This window comes from Myotis yumanensis, unplaced genomic scaffold (genome assembly GCF_028538775.1).
Source record: "Myotis yumanensis isolate MYYU_CA2020_CCGP unplaced genomic scaffold, mMyoYum1.0.hap1 SCAF_5, whole genome shotgun sequence".
Classification (NCBI taxonomy): Eukaryota; Metazoa; Chordata; class Mammalia; order Chiroptera; family Vespertilionidae; genus Myotis; species Myotis yumanensis.
The window spans coordinates 32,478,416-32,499,203 of NW_027223756.1; the positions used below are offsets into that span (position 1 = coordinate 32,478,416).

General features: G+C 45.1%; 1 protein-coding gene across 1 annotated transcript; it reads left to right on the forward strand.

Annotated features, from left to right (window-relative positions):
- The first annotated feature begins 14,339 nt into the window (after nt 1–14,339).
- Nucleotides 14,340–17,802, forward strand: IL9 (interleukin 9). Its single transcript, XM_070414205.1, has 5 exons — nt 14,340–14,453; nt 14,572–14,607; nt 14,693–14,725; nt 15,792–15,923; nt 17,692–17,802. The coding sequence occupies exons 1-5, from the start codon at nt 14,340–14,342 to the stop codon at nt 17,800–17,802; spliced, it is 426 nt and encodes a 141-aa protein (XP_070270306.1).
- Nucleotides 17,803–20,788: the final 2,986 nt, after the last annotated feature.

A 20,788-nucleotide genomic window follows, 5' to 3' on the forward strand; every position in this document is an offset into this window, starting at 1 on the left:
TTCAGGTGTATAATACAGTAAGTCGACATTTATATGCCTTACGATGTGGTCACCATGAAAGTCTATTAACCATCTACAGCCGTGCCTACCATATAGTAGCTAGAGTAGTCCTGTTAGAATGTCAGCTCATGTCACTCCTCTGCTAGAAACCCTCCAATTGTGTCCTCACTCAGAGTAAAAGCCACACCTTTTAAGTACCTATGAAACCTTCCCTCAATCTTTTTATCCCCCACTCCATTTCTTGGACTTCATCTTCTGCTGCCTTCTCCTCCCCTCCCTCACTCTAAGGGGGCTCCTCCTCCCTGTTCCTCAAACCTTCCAGGTACTCCTGCCCTGGGGCCTTGGTACTTACTTTTCCCTCTACCTAGAATGCTCTTCCCACAGGTATCTGCGAGGCTTACTCTCTATTCTCCCAAGGGCTTTACTCACATGCCACCTGCTTTTTGTCTCCTTAGTATAACCACTATATACTGCAATATGGTTCGCTTCTCTCCCACTAGAACGGAGACTCCAGACAGGCAGAGGTGTTGGTCTGTTATGTGCACTGCTATATCCTCATTACTTAGAATAGTGCGTGGCACATAGTGCGTACTCAGTGCATAATTATAGAGGGAATGAGTAAATGAATGTCTTGTCATCTCACAAAATTGGTCTAGTAGCCAGAAGATGGAGGGATTGATAGAGATAGATAGATGATAGATAGATGATGATGATGATGATGATGATGAAGATAGATAGATAGATAGATAGATAGATAGATAGATAGATAGAACAAGCCTATAGATAGGTTGGTATAACTGTCACTACCTCTCCCACCCCTACTCCAGGGAAAGCAGCACAAGTTCTGATATAGAATTACAAATAGAATTCTCTCATTTCAAACTGAGGATAGCATATAATCATGTTTATGCATTTCACGTTTCTTTGAAATTAAGTATTAAATAGTACCTTTCATTTGAACATCTTAAAATGAATTTTTTAAAAAGAATACCATAATTACATGTAGTTATTCTTCACTATTCTACATCAGTTCGCAGCAAGAGGCTTCATGGATTTAAGATCTCACTGGCTTTTGACACCTTCATAATGGATGAGAACGTGCAAGGGGAACCCAAGTAGCAGTTTGACATTACAATATGCCGTTTAAACCTTAGAAAGTCTATTATCGCCTGGCTTATTCGTATAAGAAAAAAGTGAAATGACTTGTCAGCCAGAATGTTCTAAAAATGCCCATGTCAACAGAGTGTCATGGTGTCCTTGGGCCGTTATCTTAGTTACCTGGATTCTTCCTGTCTGCGCAGCATGTCATGGTTGAGCATATTACTCAGGAAGGCTCTGGAAAGGAAGTGGGGCTCACTGTTGGCGGTTAACCAAGTGTTTTCCTGAGGTCAGAGTGTGAGTGACACATGTGCTCTGTGCTGACCACACTTGTAAGGTAAAGATAAGTGTTCTTTCTGAGACTGAGCTCCCACAAAGTTGCCAAATGTTTAGAGTGTGGCTTTGGTGCCCCGGTCTCCCAATGGCATGCCTCCTAGCACCTTAGACCCCCTCTTCAAATGCCCAGGACCCTTCATCCGTTCAAAATTGGCACACAGGAAAGCTTCTGTTATAGCTTTAAAAAGTTGCCTCTTCCAAGGTGGTTATATATCTTTTGGAGAAAACAAAGCCAGAAGCAAAACAAGTGAGGTGTCAGTGGTGAAGTTTCAGGCATCAGTAAGCCAGGTCCAGCCTCTGTTTTAGGGAGCAGGACTCTGACTGCCTATGCCCTGGAGATAAAGTTGAGTAGGACAGACACTCACAAGACCAGACTCCAAAGTGCTTTACTTAAAATAAACTGCCCCATGAGTCTTAACGTCTGAAAGAAATGCCAACAGGTCTTAAGTCATATATGTACCATCTTCTGGAGGATCTCAGAAGTCATTTAGTCTAACTCTCTCATTTTATAGGTGAGGAAATCAAGGTTCCAAACAGTTAACTGCTGTCCTGTGATCTCCGCAGTGTACATGCCACGTCTTGCTTTTGTGTGTGCTTGGAAACGACTGAGTGCATTTCTTGCGAAAGGTCTTGTAACTCAGCATAGTCCTTCTGCATATCCTTCCAGTCTAAAGTAGTGATACTTGACTGAGCTTGTCAGCCAGCATGCTCTAAAAATGCCCTTGTTCTAGGAATGCAAATCATATAAACTATTAAGGAGATTTTCGAGTTGGGCCCAGGAGGAACTAACTTATTCCTAGGCTTGCCTCTACACTGAAGTAATGCCATGACCATGCACCAAATGGTAAATCAGTGTTATCTGCTTGACCAAAGAAAAACCAAGGTGGTGTGGAGAGGACACTGGTTGGGAGAGGGTAGGTGTGAATTTTAGCCCAGCCTTCATCACAATCTGGCCATAGAAACCTCCTAGTAAGTAACCAAGCTTACGGTCATGTGCCAGGACAGAGCCACTAGATGAGCAAAGCAAATGGGCAATAGAATTGCTGTAAAATGCCTCTTGGGCTCAGTGTCTCCTCATCTGTCAAAGGTTTAGAGAAACAGATTGGCTGGGAAGGCTGAGAGCACACTTGTGTTATCCCAAATCTTTCTAGCTTCTTTCTGTAGCCGGAACAATGGACACCAGGGCAGGAACCTAGAAGATCGCTCCTCCAAACCAATTTCAGGGGAAGACATGTGACCCATACTTGGCCAATGATAGATCCTACTCCCAACCAGCATAAATAGGTCCAAAGGATAGCCATGTAACCAAAGCAGACCCAACCCAAGTTCTTCCTTCAGATTGGTTTACAGAATTTGGGAAATAGAGTTCCTTCTCTGTAAAGTGAATAAGCTGAGATGATGCAAACATGAAGTTACAGAGGCTACTTCCCTTCGGCCAATAGAGGCCAACACAGAGATCATCAGAGCTGAGGGAAAGATGTGTTCCAGTGATGCTGTCTGATTCCTGGATCCAGCCATACCTGAAAATATTTGAGTTGAGACACTTTCTTTTTTTGCCTGAACTAGCTTTAGCTAGATTTATCATTTTTGATTAAAAGAACCTTGATAATCATCCTCTAATTTTTCAAATGAGGAAAGTGAGGCTCAATGGAGGGAGTGTGACTGACTCAAGGTCACACAGCACATTGGGAACAAAATTTGGACTTGAAATCAGAGCTACTGATTTTCATTCCAATGAATTTTCTTCCACACTGAACTTTATATACTATACCTTGTAAATTATTCAATATTTTCTGAATGATAATACAGGTCTTTTCCCCATACCATGTTACATCAGGGAAAAATTTATTCATGTAAGCAAAAGATGGTGTTTAATGTGTTCTAGGCACATCAATAGGGTGTTTCATAAATGTGATCATATGTAGTTGCCTCACACTGGGCTTCGTGAATCATTGAAAATCAGATGTAGATGAAGGAGAGAAAGGAGGGAGGGAGGGAGAAATATTAAGAAGAAAAGTAGAGTGGGTTTCAAGTAAAAATTAATTCTTTTTTTTTACTGTTCAATCGAGTTTATATTAATAACTAGCATTTTATAGTGATCTTAAAATATGTCTATGAAATCTAGTCTACTATGAAACTACTGTTTTTTCTAAATTAACAGAAGAAACCATAAGAAGAGAAACTTCAAGTCAGAGCCTCAAACCAAAGCCTGTCTTCATAGGACTGAATAGTAGGAGCAAATGAGGTAACAGAAGATGATGACACTTGATAAATGTCCTAATTGTTGTAGTTCCATGAACTGTTTACAATAGGACTTAGTCATGATCAGTAATATTCATTTATAAGGGCTGACTATTAGAGTAAATTGTGTGAAAGTGGGCAGTTCCTGGATTTAGTAACGCAGTGAATAATAATGATGATGAATAGATGTTAAGATTATTTTATTTGAATTATTGTTTAGTATATGTTATATCATTCTTTGTGATCAGAATTTTTGAACCACAAACAGGATGTAGACAAATGGTGAATAAAAAAGTTTCAGAGTCAGAAAATAAGATGGGCATCAAGATAATTTGTTTTGCATTGGTTTGTAAAAGTACTCACTACTTTAAAACTTGCTCTTTTCTAGTTTTAAATTCAGTCATGAAAGACACCCCAAAAGATTTCTTAGTATCATAATCACACAAATGAAGGGCATGGTTTACCATGTGATATTTAGTTAAAATTTATACATTATAAAAAGGAAAGGGGGATATATTTCACTATCATCTTCATTGAATTAGGAACATGTAGTATACCATGTGAATTACTTATTAAATAAGGTTTTCTGTAGGTAAGAAATCTTTAGACTAATTCATATGGTAATCTAGACCAGCAGTTGCCAATCTTTTGGACTTCAGGGACCATCGCTTGGCAACTGCTAATCTAGACAAATAGTCTCAATTATAGATGGTTTCCATCAATAGTTTTACATTTCAAGCCGAGTACTTTATAGCAACTATTTTTAAACTTATGAAACATAAAAAAACCACACTTTACTTTATATTGTTCATTGGTGTATTGTGTTTATTCTTCCATGTGTATGTCTCTGAGCCCACATCCCTGTTTCTAGGAGAAATACCCAAGTCTTGGCTTTTCTGGTCAGCAGTCTGCAGCCTTTTTATGAAACACAATAGCACCCTATGCAATTCTCACCATTGATTCTTTACTACAAGTGTTCATTCCACAAATATGCGCCATTCACTGTTCAAGACTCTGAAGACAGAGGTGGGCCAGACAGAAATGGTCCCTGTTTTTGAAATTGTTGTTTTTGTGTGAGACAGAGGAGACAAGCAAATGAATAAATGAAAAAGATTATTTTAGAGGTTGATAAATGTTATCAAGAAAACAAAACAGGTGATATGACGGAGGGTCTGGGAGGAGGGCAATAGAAATAGGGACATTTACGACAATCCTTACCGAGGAGGTGGCACCTGACCCCAAACCCGAATGACAAGAGGGAGCCAGCATGCATTTTCCAGTGCAGGAGGATAGCAAGAGCACAGATAACAGGCTGCCATCATGTAGGAGGTGAAGAGAGAAGCTGACTGTGAGGGAGCGTGATGAGGCTGGAGATGGAAGCAGGCTCTCAGCATGCAGAGCACCATGGGCCATGGGGAGGTAGAAACTTTCTTCTAAGGGTTTAGGCAAGACACTGAGGGTCTTCAAGCAGGGCAGAGACATGTGATTCATGTTTTTAAAAAGGCCACTCTGGTTTCTGGTGGATAACAGATCAGAGGGACAAGCACAGAATGAGAAGGGCTGCTGGCCGTGTTTTTGTAGGTTGGGTGCCACACAGGGTACTAGGCAGAACAGATGAGTGGGGCTTCCTACTTTCATTCCTCCTGGTCCATTCTTCTCCTGGCCTGGCCTAGCAACCATCACAGCCCAGCCAGCAGAGTCAGGAGGGTGAGCTTCTCTGTACATATTGAATCTTAGTGCATTGAAAGATATAAAACTTCTTTTCAATCTCACTGCTGTACTTTGATGGCTGAGGGGGTGTGGGAAATGTTGATATGATTATTCTTAAGAGGAACAAAATCTGGACATAGTTAAACATATTACACTTGTAACATGAGTTTATAGCTCAATGAAGTTGTCAACTGCTCAAGATACAATTTGAGAGTCATCAGCATCTGAATAAGAACATCAAATTTATGGTAGAGAAATCTGAGCGCCCAAAAGATAGTACTGGGACAATCCAGTCAGGAGAGGCTGGATGGGGGAAGGAGCCAGTGAGAGTCACTGAGAGGTAGTGTATGGAAGAGGAACACAGTTAAGAGCAAATGTGGTCTCTCTAGGGCCACGAGAGGAGCCAGTTTCCAGAGGAAGGGAGCACTCAATGGGATTAAATGTTCCCAAGAGCTCAAGCCTGTAAAAGGATCCTGACCCACCTGACTCTGATCCTGACCCAGATTCTCAATGCTTCCTTAGAAGGGACAATGAGGACAGGTTGAAATGAATAAAACAATTCCTTATCTGAAGGGACATTGGTAACAAAACTTCATAAAATCATGTCACCGTTTTTAATTAAGGAGATGCTCTATTCAGTGAATGCTGTGCTCTTTGAGCCAAACTGAAACCCCACCGGGATGACTGAAGCAATGAACATTGGCCACTGGGGATCTCCCATCTGTTACTGAGAACTTTCAGAGGTTCTCCACCGGATCCTCCAGTCTGCTCTTATGAAGCATCGTGACTGTTTCTTTTTTTGCTTATCTTTTTCTGAAATCAACTTGGAAAACACATCGGTCTTTTATTCTTTCAGGCAGACACTAAAGCACATGGCTTTGTGGGTGAGGCCTCTGCTGGGAACCTGTGCTTGGCATCCCAGATGTTCTGGAGATGGTAGAAATGGAGCCAGCGGGGGGAGGCTCTTTTCCACCAAAAAGAACAGTGAAACAAATCCTTGGGACATGCATGGTGCCGGTGCCCTGCTCCTCTTCCCACCATTGCTCTGAGCTCCAGGTGCCTACCACCCCTGCCCTGCCTTCACACTATTCACAGTATTCGTTTTCTCTATTCCATTTTACCTATTTAATGAAATTGACCCTATCTAGACTATGGTCATAATAGTCTGTGAATAGTATGGCTAAGATCATTACTTTAATGGTCAGCCTAGGAGGCAGAATGTGATAATACAAAGAAAATAGTTTGGATCCTGGTTCTGTCTCTCACTAACTGAGTGACCTTGGAAGTCTAAGTAACCTGGTAGGTTGGAGAGCAGGTAGTGAGAAATCTGGCCTCTAAGTTGGGCTGGGTTTCTAGGACCTGTCACTAGCCATTGAGGAAGAGCAGGGTTTGCCATGATTGTGAGAAGACTGAGCCAGGAGCCAAGGAGAGAGTAATTTTGATACATTCCACCCAAGGGAACAGGGCAGAAAGGTGGACACTGAGACAGAGGCCAATCGTTTGCATTTGGGGCTGACTAGATAATGTTAACAGATCTGAGGGGGTGCACAGAAGTGGGTTCTACTACAATCCTAAATTGCTGATACATACAACCCTGCCCCCCTTTGAGGTAGACTTTATTTGAGCTAAGGTGACGTTCCACCCAAGTGGCTGTTAGCATCCCTGTGCTGAACAAACTAGTGGATCTCTAAGCTGCTGAAAAAAAGTATACATCATAATTTGTCCTTTATTTTTGCTAAGAATGAAAAGAAATCATATTGGCTTATACAGTCTCCATCGGGACCCATCTCTGCTACCAATCCTGATTATCTTTCTGAACAGCTATACATATGCATCAGCAGAGCAAAAAAAAAAAAGAGCAGATATATAAAAATACTCAGCAGTTTAAATGGAACATTCAGGACAAATAACCCTGAGTGAAAAAGCATTTAATAAAAGAGCTTCTCCCTCACTTGTTTCCTGTGTGTATCTATATTTATAACTTTAATTTTACATTGCGTTGAGGAAATAAGAGCAGGCTGTTATGGAAAGGAGGCCATATTTAATAATTCTTGAATATATAAAAATATAATTGCACAAGTGAAAAAACTAGAACCCCAGTAGCAATAAGCACAGCTAGGTTTAATCTTGCCTTCTAATGCCATTCTCCAATGAAGAAACCAGCAAAGGAAATAGACAAGATGAGCCTGGAGCATCTTGTAATGCCAGAAAGTAATGCAGTGATCAAAACACAAAATCAAAAAAAGCCACAATGATGGGGTCAAAGGAGACACAAGAGGCAATGGAAACAGCTCCCAAAATGGCCAAAGCTGGAACAATTTGAGCAACAAAATAAATAGAGCAGTATTGGATTGTAACCCAAAGTATAAAATAAGTATCTGTGAATCCATATTAATATAAATAATCTAAATAAATAAATAAATAAACGTCGAGACCAAGCCCCATGCAGAAGAATCCCAAATAACTTACGTGGATACTCAGCACTCAAGGAAGTGGGACATAACTCTTCGCTTCTTATATGTGCGCTGCATATGGTGACTTCCGGCCGAAGAGCACAGCATGGGTGGGGGCTGGGATGCGGGGTGGGGGTGGAGAGAAATATTACAATGGAGACACCTGACAAACACGACCTCAGCCAGATGATCAAGGTCAACATCCAGAGGGATAAGTCATGTTGATATCTGTACCTTTGATATTTTATGATGAAAACTGCACTTTATTTTATGGTCTTCCTCCCAAAACACATAAACTCAGTCTATTCATGAGAAAAACATCAGGAAAATCCCAATTTAGGAACATTCTGCAAAATACCTGACCAGTGCTCCTCAAAACTGTCAAGTTCATAAAAAAAAAAGTCTGATAAATTGTCACAGCCAAGAGGAGCCCAAAGAGACATGAGGACTGAGTGTAATGTGGTGACCTGAATGGGATCCGGGAACAGAATAAGGACAATAAGTAAAAACTAAGGAAATCCGAATGAGGTAAGGACTTTAGCTAATAATAAGGTATCAAGATTGGGTCATTAATTGCAACAAATGTGAGCTGTGAATAATAGGAGAAATAGATGTGGAGTATATGGGAAATTTCTGTACTATATTCACAATTGTTTTGTAAATCTTAAACTGTTCTAAATAAAAACAGTATTAAAGAAAAGATGGAGAGGTACTTCAGTGAAGTTTGGGGAGAGTAAGCCAGAACCATAACCTGGTTTGGGGGTCTGGCAGTGGGTATCAGATTTGGGAGAAAGACATGCTAGATGGCTGTGTCTAGGGTGGAGTTTTAGTGGAATGTTTAATTAATTTAATTTTAGTGGAAAGTTGAAAGGCCATCTTATATAGCTTTGTCATTTGTATCATCTTCCTGCCTCCTTTTTATAAAAATAGTGCAAGGCAATCTTTATGAGCTTGTTACATACTTTTTGGAATGCATATTGAACTTTAAAAACCATTAAAATTAAAATATTTGGGAGAAAGAACCTAAATAGAGACTGTTAAACAAGGGGTTGGGTTCTTCAGATAATTGAATTGCGAAAAGATCCAATCCTAAATTTCCCCAGAAATCAGAAATAAAAACAACAAAAGCAAAGGTATGAAAAATAAGTTTAGGAGATTTCAACATATATACAATAGGGGGAGAAAGGAGATTGGAGATCAAAAAACGAATAGAAAAGTTTTGGTTTTTTTTTACTGGAAAAGGAGTGTGATCTTAAGATCAAATGGGCTATGGGCAGGAATCAAAAAGAATGAGCACAACTAGTCAACTTCTGGTGAAGAAACAAAAAGGCTCCCTACAGAGGCAAAAACAACAGGAACTCCATCAAAGAAGAAACCAAAAGTGACATTACAGATTATTAAGAAATTAATAAGAGTGGGCAAACTACATACCAAAATCTGCATGATACTGTCCAGACTGTGCTCAAAAGAAAATGGCTCCTTATCGAGTAATAAATAGCCATGTGATCCTGGGCAAGTCATTTAGTTTTTTAAAACTTCAGTTTCTCATCATCTATACTAATAATAGGGTAATATGCAAATTGTTGGGATGCCCTCACGTGTAATGACCGATCAGCAGGCTGTGTGCGCAGCAGGCGCGGGTGGGTGGGAACTTGCAGAGTCAGGGACTTGCATTACACTGGCACAATCCATCACCAGGAGGGCCTCCACACGGTCCGGCCCAGGGGCGGCCCCCAGCGGAGGCCTGCGCAGTGCTAATGTGACATCCTCACCCAGCATCCTCACCCAGCGCTGACGTGATGCTGCCTATGTGCATCCCCACCCAGTGCTGATGTGACGCTGCCTGCATTTGTCCCCAGCCTGGGATGTGGTGTGGGGGGGAGGGGGGGCGGGGAGGGGGGGGGTGGCAATTGGGGGTGATCAGGCCAGTTGGGGGATAGGTGGGAGCAATCAGGCCAGCAGGGGGGGGGCAGTTGGGGGCGAGCAGGCCAGCAGGAGGGGGCAATTAGGGGTGATCAGGCTGGCAGGTGTGGGCAATTGGGGGCAATCAGGCTGGCAGGCAGAGTGGTTATGGGCGATCAGGCAGGTGAGCAGTTAGGAGCCAGCAGTCCTGGATTGTGAGAGGAATGTCTGACTGCCGGTTTAGGCCCAATCCCACAGCCAGATTTTCAACAGCATCAACAGCACAAGCTACCATCAGAAGCTTCTCCCGGGTTCTGTTCAGATTCTGATGTAGACACCATCACTCTTCCTTTGTCGATGGACTGTTCCATTTGGAGATCAAGATTGGTGCCACCTAAGTGAGTTCCTGCTGCAAGGACTTTGAGGACATCCTCCTCCTTCATTTGCAGGACATTGAGGGCTCCGGATATTGAGGAAGAAAAGACAACAGGAATCCAGAACAGCGCCACAGGGACCCCTCTCTGGGTAGTGCAGAAAGGCCTGCAGGGGATGTGTTAGTGATTAATGATTGTTGTTGCGGCCATTAAGGAATGTGGTCCTTGGCTCAGAGCAGAAGCTCATTATTTATGCACCACTAATAACCAGCTAGGAAATAAGACCTGCACACAGTAGCTATCAAAACAGAGGCCCTCTCTGTTCCATCTGTTCCCTCTGCTTGATATGTTCTTCCCCATAAAGTGCTTAATATGTTACCTTGCATTTAAGGGTTCAACAGATTCTAGGGCAGTGGTTCTCAACCTTCCTAATGCCGAGACCCTTTAATACAGTTCCTCATGTTGTGGTGACCCCCAATTTCATTGTTACAAATTGAACATAATGAAAGCATAGTGATTAATCACAAAACAATATGTAATTATATATGTGTTTTCCGATGGTCTTAGGCAACCCCTGTGAAAGGGTCGTTCGAGCCAAAACTGGTTTGGCTCAGTGGATAGAGCGTCGGCCTGCGGACTGAAAGGTCCCAGGTTCGATTCCGGTCAAGGGCATGTACCTGGGTTGCGGGCACATCCCCAGTAGGAGATGTGCAGGAGGCAGCTGATCGATGTTTCTCTCTCATCGATGTTTCTAACTCTCTCTCTCTCTCCTTTCCTCTCGGTAAAAAATCAATAAAATATATTTAAAAAAAAAAGAAAGGATCGTTCGACCCCCAAAGGGGTCTCGACCCACAGGTTGAGAACCGCTGTTCTAGGGCCTTCCCCAGTGCGACCCTGAGCAGGAATTCTCATTCTTTCTTAATTAGATGGCCACCAAGAAAATGGGGGCAGCAAAGGGGGTCCCATAGTCTCTGACAAATACAGAGGCATCTTTCAGCTAATGATGGGCTGTGTCGATGCGAGGCCATAAACATTCCATTTACAAGGACGGACCGGATTGTTGCTCCTGGACAGTGAGGAGTGGGGCGGGGAGGGGGGCTGTCTGGAGCTCCAGAAATGGTGCGGGAGCCGAACAGGGCCCAGTCAGCCCTGTGTCTAAAGGGCCCAGAACTCGCTGAGGAGGGATGTGAGGCAAGAGGTGCAGGACACCCAGCTGGAAGTCACACTCCCTGGGAAGAAGCTCCTGTGGGGAGGACCAGCGCATTCCACGGGGCTTGCCCATCCCATTGGTTGGGAAATACCGATCGACTTCGACATAACTATTTGATTAAGAAATTAGTACTCGAGGGTTCTCATAATTAGTTATCTCTTGGCTGTTTAGAGAAAAACGCAGAATGGGTTTTACTTAGAAATTTCATGCCATTTTGCGTGTGTCATTTTGTGCTGTGGCTTCCCAGAACAATTAACTATTTTGTTTTATTCCTAAAGAAATAATTCATGACACATGGGCTTTTTTTATCACAAAATAAAAATGTCATATGTTATCTTTGGAACAAAATAAGTGAGTTGAGTATTGTCATTTATTGTAAAATATGCTATCTAGACTAAATCTTGGTAAGCATCCTACTTTCCAATCTTCTTGATATTTAAAATAATGAGTAATTAATTTCTGAGCTTGGTTTATGTTTTCTGCAGGAGGTCATTTGCATACTTACATTTTGATATTGAAAGAAATCCTAGAAGCTAAACCTCAAAAGCTGTCGCCTGCCTAGATAAACATCTGCTGTTCTAATGGTGTTTTGAACTGCTGAACTACCATTTAAATATTCTTAATTTTTTTTCTATAACTGAGTGGGTGGGGAAGTGGGCAAGAATTGTAGACCACAGTCACCTAACTCTGCTTCATCCTTTACAGCATTGGAGTTCCCACAACGGACATGCCTTCCTCATGCAGTTACTGTCAGAATTGAAAGGGAGAAGAGGCTGAACAGCACTTCAACATTCTCAAGGGACTACACAACAAGCATGTTTACGTGGCTCATTGCTTAATCACTTGTGAAATGCTTTCCTGGCTCAGGTTTTTAAAATGTTGTATTTATTTTTGTTACGGATCCACTGGGAACATCTATTGGTCACTTCATAAATAATATAAATTTAAGAACCCTTTTAAAAAATGAAATTTGTCATTTATTTATCTAAGCAGTAATTCCTGAGCACTTCATCTAGACCTGGAAATACAGTAATGAACAAGAATCAGTTGTCATGTTGGCTGTCATGGAACTAATATCCCCCTAGGGCAGTGGTCGGCAAACTGCAGCTGGCGAGCCACATGTGGCTCTTTGGCCCCTTGAGTGTGGCTCTTCCACAAAATACCACGTGCGGGTGCACACGTACAGTACGATTGAAACTTCATGGCCCATGCGCAGAAGTCGGTATTTTGTGGAAGAGCCACACTCAAGGGGCCAAAGAGCCGCATGTGGCTCGCAAGCCACAGTTTGCAGACCACTGTCCTAGGAGGAATAGATATCAAGACAGAATTATGAAGATTGCAATGATTACTGTGGTCGGGGGGGGCTTCATGGAGGAGATGGAGGAGGAGGCGTTTGGACTGAGACCTCAAGGATGAGAATGGATGTGCATGGAAGAATTGAGGAAGAACAGTCCAGGCAGAACTTAGCAAGAACAAAGGTCTGGAGGCTGGAATTAGAAAGAAACCACTGTGACTGGAGGGTGGTAGGTAAGGTGAGCAGGGTATGAAAGAGACCAGCCCAAGTTCCCAATAAACTTGGCTCACTCCCGAGGAAGCATCCTGAATGGAATGCTCCTGCCCTTCCAGGAGGTAGGACTGGGCCATCCGCCCGGTTCCCATGCAGGTGAGGGTTGGCGGTACACTGACGCTTGGAAAGGCTGGTAACCTGCCCCAGGAGCACCGGTGCCCCCTGATCACCTTTCCCTGCACCAGCTCTTGGAGTGGGTAGGAGGGTGGTGACCCAAGCCCAACTGAGCAGGCCAGAGTTTGGCCTGGGGAGAAAAAAAAATGTTAGTTTGCTCACTTTTTTCCTGACTTGAATATGTGCGGCTCCTCCTAGTAAACCAGGACCTACTCCAGATACCAGTGATGGTGGGTACGTGGCTACACCAAGACCAGGCCTCTGGCTCATGGGCCATCAAGCCCTCTCCCCAGACAGCACAGGACAGGACGGGCCTCCAGCCCTTCAGAGATGGGCAGCCGGTGGTGTCAAAGCCCCTCCCTTCTATCCAGAGGCCTGAGCTGAGTGAGCAGAAGGGCAATGGGAGAAGAGACACTGACTTGGACCACAACTCCTGGCTTACCCTTCCATGGCGTGGTTCCCATGAAGTGCTTAGAACTGTGACTGGTATGCAGTAAGTGCTCAATAAACGTTAGCGACGATCCCATTGCAAGCTCTGAGTTTTCACTCTGTGTAGCACAGTGCTATGTAGTCTTTCAAGGCCAGTGCTAACAGGCACGCTTGCTGCATTCTTGTTCTTACAGTGAAGAGATCCTCTTGAGACCCTTTTTCAAAGGAATACTTGCTTCGGGATGCATTTGTGTGAGGGGCAGAATCTGGCCCCAGGCGAGAGAGATATCGTTAAGATTTGGAAATAAAGTACAGTAAGGTTGAGGTAGCAGTGACTAGACTGAGTTTGCAAAGACTGAGGTTGCAAAAACCCTGTCCCACAGAGCAGCTCAGGAAACTGCACTATCTCTCATCCTCCTGCCCCGTCCGCCACCCTCTTCCCACCCAGCCCAGCCCCACCTTCCTCAGAACACCCATGTCTGGCTATTACTCTATTACATTTCCAATAAAGTGAAAGAGGGAAAATACAGCCCTGGGCTTTCATGGAGAGTGTTTTAACTCTCACAACCAGAACCTCTGCCGTGTGTGTGTGTGTGTGTGTGTGTGTGTGTGTTTTAAGATCTTTAACTTTTCCTATAGCATCTTCACACCCAACCTTTTCAAAAGCATTTTTTCTAAGGAATGATATTTCCTGAGATAATACAACATAGTCTTTGCCAAGTGACTCAGTTTGCTATAATATGTATATCTTTTTTTTTTTTCAATGTCAAGTGACCTAAACTTACAAAGAAAAAGTGGGCACTTGGTATCAGTTTGATGTCGGGGTTTTTCCACATTTGCAAGGGAGCTTTAAATACGCCTAGATGTGAAGGTGTCTGCACGCTGAGCTCCAGTTCTGTGTCAAGATGCTCCTGACTGTGGCCCTTGCCTCTGCCCTTCTCCTCAGCTCCGTGGCTGGGCAGGGGTGTTTGACCTTGGTAGGGATCAAGGACGTCACGCACCTCATTGATAACCTACAGGTAAGCTGCGGAGAGGGGCACCAGTGGGAAAGGCAGCTACTGAAATGTAAGTGCATTATTTTAGGGGAATGAAAAACACATCACACATTAAGGGTTCTTGTCTCTTAATCTATTTTAGAAAGATCCACTGTCAAAATGCAGCTGTAGCGGCAATGTGAGTAAATGCTCTGTTAAGATCTTTCCAAGCTGAATTTAATTTCCATATCTGGAATCTTCACTTTGAAATTACTCTTTTGCAGGTGACCAATTGCTTGTGTCTGCCCATTCCTTCCGTAAGTATAGTAAAAGCCTATAATCTTGATCTCGTTCTTGTTTAAAGTGTTTAAGCAAAAATAATTGCTTTATTTGGTATTTTAGATAAGCAAGTGTTACTTAATTACAACTGTTACCGATTAGTATTTCCTTTAAAAACCAGGCTCTGGGAATTCTATATCATATAGATTTCTTTGTAGTTGGTCAGCTCTATGTTCCTTGAGAAGTTTGATCACTTTTTAATATTTAAAAAAGAATCTTGATTGTCCTTTTAAATGAGCTGTGCCAGGTGCATTATTAAATCAAACTGGAACGGAAATGATAACAGATGATATAGCCCATATCACATTACTTTCTAATTCATTTGACGATAACTCTAAGGTTGCAAAGCAGTGTAAATAAAACGGCCACGCTTCATCTTTTCTCTGGACGCACTGTCTACTTAGCTGATGTAGAGGCCTCTGGGAGGACAGTGGCCAAGGTTGTGGGTGGAGGGGAAGTGGAAAGGGCTTTTGGAAGTTCAATGCCCACTTGAGCAGAGAGGAAGCCTGGCAGGAACTTTCTGGCTGAGCTGAGGAGGAAGAACTTATCCAAAGGGCCCTGCTTACTTTCTCTGAAGCAAGGACTGGGAGAACCAGAGCTCCTGCCCCAGCTGAGGGCAGGCCCACCCAGCAGCTGAGAACCGGACAGGCAGCACCACGCAACTCTACCCCCTCCGCCCCTCGTCCCAGCCGCGAGGTTAGCTCCTGCAGAAACACCGCTGCATTCATGGGCACATCCTATCCGGCTGGTGTGCAAGGGCTTTTTCTTCTCTGACTTTCAAACTCACTATTGCCAGACTTGGAACAGGGAGCACTGTTTGACCAGGAGACTCTGAACTGGCTGATTTCCAGGGCCCACAGGCCTCAGGCTCCCTGGATAGAATATCCTGAAACCTGCAGGGAGTGTCCTGCGGATGAAGGGCCTCCCCAGAAACACTGGTCATTTCCTAGACTGGCAAGGGACATCGTCCGTTTTGGCTCCATTGGTTAAATTAAAATAGTATCTAAAAGCATTCTTTTTCTAATTCCCTCTCAATATTCCCAGGACAACTGCACCACACCCTGCTTCCAGGAGGGCCTGGCCCAGATGGCCAACACCACAGTGCAAGCAAGTTTCCCCCTGGTTTTCAATCGGGTGAGGAAAACGGTCAGAGCCCTGAAGAACAGCAAGTGTCCAGTGAGTGTGTTTGCATCTGTGATATCCCTACTCGGCTCAGTTGTTTCTATGTGAATGGAATGCCAAGTCTGTCTGAGTGAGAATGGATGATGACGGTGGAACTGGTAGTTCAAGGTCGATAAGAGATATATCAGAAAATGAATCAGAACCACAGATTTAAGTGAGTGCTGCCTCGGAGAGCCCGATGTTCCCTAGCTTTAAAAACACCTTCTCTCCACCTACTGAATCTGATTGTAATTAGATGCTAAAATCTAGGGAGTCGGGGCCATAGCCCACAGAACACTAACTTATCCAGAGATTCAATTTGCTAACCTATTAGCAACAGAATGGCAGTTGCAGCCTGCAGGTTAAAGAAGGTTTGGGGGAGGGTTGGCTAAGGAGGTGTTTAAAGGAAAACTCACCCAGATCCAGGTGAAAGCTGGCCATTTGCTCTACATGCCCATCTGCATGTTATCTTCTGCAGCCTATACCCTGTCCCTGGAGGTCTGGGGAGGGGAGTGGGCACCTTGGGAGTTAGCACTGCCATCTGAGCTCATAGAAGGCTGAGGGCCCTTCGCTCAGCTGCCTAATGCAGCGGTTCTCAACCTGTGGGTCGTGACCCCTTTGGCGGTTGAACGACCCTTTCACAGGGGTCGCCTAAGACCATCCTGTATATCAGATATTTACATTACGATTCATAACAGTAGCAACATTACAGTTATGAGGTAGCAACGAAAATAATTTTATGCTTGGGTCACAACATGAGGAACTGTATTAAAGGGCCAGAAGTTTGAGAACCAATGGAACATGTTTCTACCATCAACAGTATGTGGTTCTAAGGGCTTAATATATACCGTTTCATTGCGTGGCTACCTTCCAGACTTGTCAGGTTTATCACCCTCGCTTGAGAGAGGAGGAAACTGAGGCTCGGCGAGGTTAACTAAGTTTCCTAAGGCTACATCTATACTAATGAAAGGATAATGTGCTAGTTAGACTGGAAGATGTCCTTCTGGACAAAGCCATGGTGGTGGGGACCAAGGTAGAGGCGGTTAGGGGTGATCAGGCTGGCAGGGGAGGGCAGTTAGGACAAATGGGCCAGCAGGGGAGCAGTTAGGGGCATCAGGCTGGCAGGCAGAGGCAGTTAGGGGTGATCAGGCCAGCAGGGGAGCAGTTAGGGGTGATCAGGCAGACAGGTAGGTGAGTAGTTAGGATCCAGCAGTCCCGGATTGTGAGAGGGATGTCCAACTGCGGGATCGGGCCTAAACCAGCAGTTGGACATCCCCCGAGGAGTCCCAGATTGGAGAGGGTGTAGGCCGGGCTGAGGGACCCCCCACCCCTGTACACAAATTTCGTGCACTGGTCTTCTAGTATTTAATAAGTGGCAAAGCTGAGATTTGAATTCTGGTCTCTGTGACCCCAAGGCCCTGCCCTTCACCACTGTGCTATAAATGACCCTGAAAGGACAACCCAAAAGGACAGTAACAAAATTGTTGGCCTCAAAGAGTCCAAGAAAAGGTTTTCCCTAATAAAGAAATTTAGGAGCATTTGATAGGGGTGTGTGTGTGTGTCCTGAAATCCTACCACAAAGTCAGCCACCTGCGTGTCTACACAAAATGCTAGCCCTGGGCTTCCCCATCCATTTGCTCTGTGTCTCAAGCTCCCTGCTGCTTGCCCAGCTTCTCCCCAAGGAACCCCCTCCCCTCAGCAGCTTCTGGGCAGGGCAGTTCCTGGGCTGCTGGGTTCCATACTGCTATAACCACTCCGTCTTTGTTCACTTTGATCCCCACAGAATTTTTCCTGTGAACAGCCGTGCAACCAAACCACTACAGGCAACACACTGACGTTTCTCAACAGCCTCCTGGGAGTTTTCCAGAAAGAAAGGATGAGAGGCAGAGCATAAAGATAAAAAATAGTATTTATTCTATTTATTGAATTTTAAAAGCCTTCTCTTTAAGTTGTTGCAGTTTAAAAATTAAGTAAGCCATGCTAAATCAAAATCAATTGTTATATTTTTTTATAATTAAAAATATATATTTGTTTAGATTTTTATATCTTTATTTTGGAATAAATATATATGAAAAAAAGAACACATCTGGTCTCCAGGTGCTTATTCCCACCTTGCTGCTCAGAACAAAGAGCAACAAGCTCTGCCCAAGGGCTGAATGGCTGCCGGGGGCTGAGGCTGTCGGGGGAGCTGAGGGCTGCTACTGGGGGACAAGGGCATGTCTGAGGCGCCCCAGCTGTGGGTGCTGGGGGAGGCAGGTTCAGGCATCGCCAAGAGTTTGGGGCCCTGAGAGACTAATGGTGGGAGAAGGCAGCAGTTTGGCAAGCCCAGAAGCGGGGAGAGCACTCAAGAATGTGGGCATGTTTATGCACAGAAAGTGTTGGGGCCGAGCCAGGAGTAAGTTGTAGAGCAGGCCCTGGGTCAGAACACAAACCAGAGGAACCCTGGGATCCCTACAGCCAGGGCAGTGCCTGGCTGGATGCAGAGGAATTGGGGTGGTATGACCATCAGAATGGCCCCCTCCCCTGCAGCCCGAAGGCTTCAAGCTTGGGGAGAGCTTAGAGGCACCTAGGATGGGGACTGTTTTTCTGGGTACAGTCAGAAATAGAAGTGCTTCCCCTGCCTAGTGGGCTAGACTTCTTGGGTACTTCTGACCACAATGATATGGGAAGTTTAGAGCATCAGGAGACAGAATTTCTCCAAGGGCTTTGCTCAGCTTTTATTTTCGATCAACTACAACCTCAACAACATCCCATGTGACCTGCACTGCAAACAGCCCTTGGCCAAAGTGAGGTTCTCTGATCTCTGTGGCCGGGTCCCTGGGGCTATGCAGCTCCTTTAGCGAGGGGGCAGGCACAAGTGCGCCCCCCACCCTCTCCTGCAGCCCAGCCCCTCCCACAGAGGAGAAAGAGGAGGAGGAGTTTTAGCAAAGGAGGCCCATGTCAGGGGAGTGTTTTGTTATCTTCTTGGGGGCAGAAATTGTGGGTCCATGATGATACTCAATCATACTTTTTTAAATCTTAGTTTGGACTGAAAGATAAATTTCTCAGCAATTAGTTTGCAGGGGTGTGTGTATCAAAGGATTTCTAGAGGCACCACTGGGTTAGCCTTCGTCCTCCCTCAGCGCTAAAGGCCACCAAGCATTTTGCAGGGGACACAGACCTTAAGACAAATAGACAACCGTCACAGTTTGTTGATCCACCTGCTTCTCTCGAGAAGTGAAAACGTGGTGTGGCAGTGGTGGGGGAGTGGGGGTGGGACGCAAGCTCCAGCACGGTTTCCTGGGTGTGAGAATTTGTGTTGACTAGCCTCTCCCAGCATCTGCTATATGGTTTCTTCTCTGAGACTCTGAGCACTATGTCCTCAGCGCCCTCCCTCTTCACGCACAGTGACCCCTGCACGCAGTACCCAGAGGGCTGTCCTGCCTGTCTCCCTAGCTTGGTTGTGGATTCCCACGGACACACTGAGAAAATGACCTATCAAACTACACATTTATTGTTATTCATTAATATTGGCATGTACTACTAAGCACTTACCCTACGAATGCCTCCTCTCACTCAGTCCCCCAGTGGCCACGGGGTGGGTGTGAAGTTTCCTGTGTGACAGAGCGGGAAACAGAGGCTCAGAAAGGCGGAATGATTCCCTGGGCCCAGCTGGTGAGAGTTAGACAGGACTCGGCCCCAGCTGTCTCTGATGCAAAACCCTTGCATTTCCCTTCTGCTCTTATTCAGTGAATACCAGCTGACCATGTTGTGTTCACTGACTGCAGAGGGTAAAAGAGATTTAAAATAGTAGGAGCCCACACACCCATAACCGAAAACCTGGGGCCCAGGTAGTCTTCAGCCGGCAGTCCGTTTAGCGGTTTAGGAAGGAAATACACAGTGCACACGTCACATGTTACATAACACCCAGGGCAGGGCCGGGGCAGGATTCCGTCATTAAAGCCTTAATATTCTGCAGCAAACACAGGAGCCACCACATGAGGTGATCAGGTTTGGCAGCCAAATGAGCCTCCACAAACGCTGGGCTCTGGGAGCTGTTTGGACTCAGAATGGTGCTGAGGGCTGAGGGCCCTTCTCCGTCCGGCTCTGCCCCCTCACAGAGGGCTCTCCCCGGCTTACCTGGGCTGGGCGTCCCCGGGAGCGACACAGGCTTCAGCGGCTACCGGATGGCCCGCCACGTGGGGTCCGGGCCGCGCTGCAGGGCCTTCTCCTCTCCTCTCCTCCTCCTGGGTTTTCTGAATGACTGTCCCAGACGCAGCTGTGTCCGTTACACAATGTGGTTTACAGGCCGCAGTGCCGGCTTCCCCCCTCTGCAAGCGCACCCACGCTGAGATCACGGCAGGGGCAGATGCTGGCGATTGGGCTCAGAACAAACCTGGGAACGCAATCGCTGCCGCAGAGGTGGGCAAAGAGATGAGCTGCAACCCACGCCACAGATTCATCCCCAGCAGGGCTTGGTGGTTTCCCTCAGCTTTTCTGCAAAAGCTGTAAAACCCGCAGGACCCACCCCTGCCGCAGCCTTCAAGCCGCCTTCTCTGCTCCTGGGTCTGCGTGAGGTGACTCCCCTCCTCCCTGTGCCCTGAGGGTTGAGATTTCTCTAGAAGAGAACTCACCCTTACTGTTTACTGGTACCAGGCACTGCGCTCAGCATGCTTTGCGGAATGTATAGTTGATACAGAATTATTTCATATCATTATTCCCAGTGCACAAATGAGGAAACCGAGGTCCAGACAGGTTACATACTAATAACTTGCCTGGGGCAAACGGCTTACAAGCGGTGAAGCCAAGGTCCTAACTTAGGTACCAGACTCTAGAGCCAACTCCTAAATCTGACCAGCAGGGGCTTGCAGCTGCCCCATCCATGTTGCTAGGACACAGGC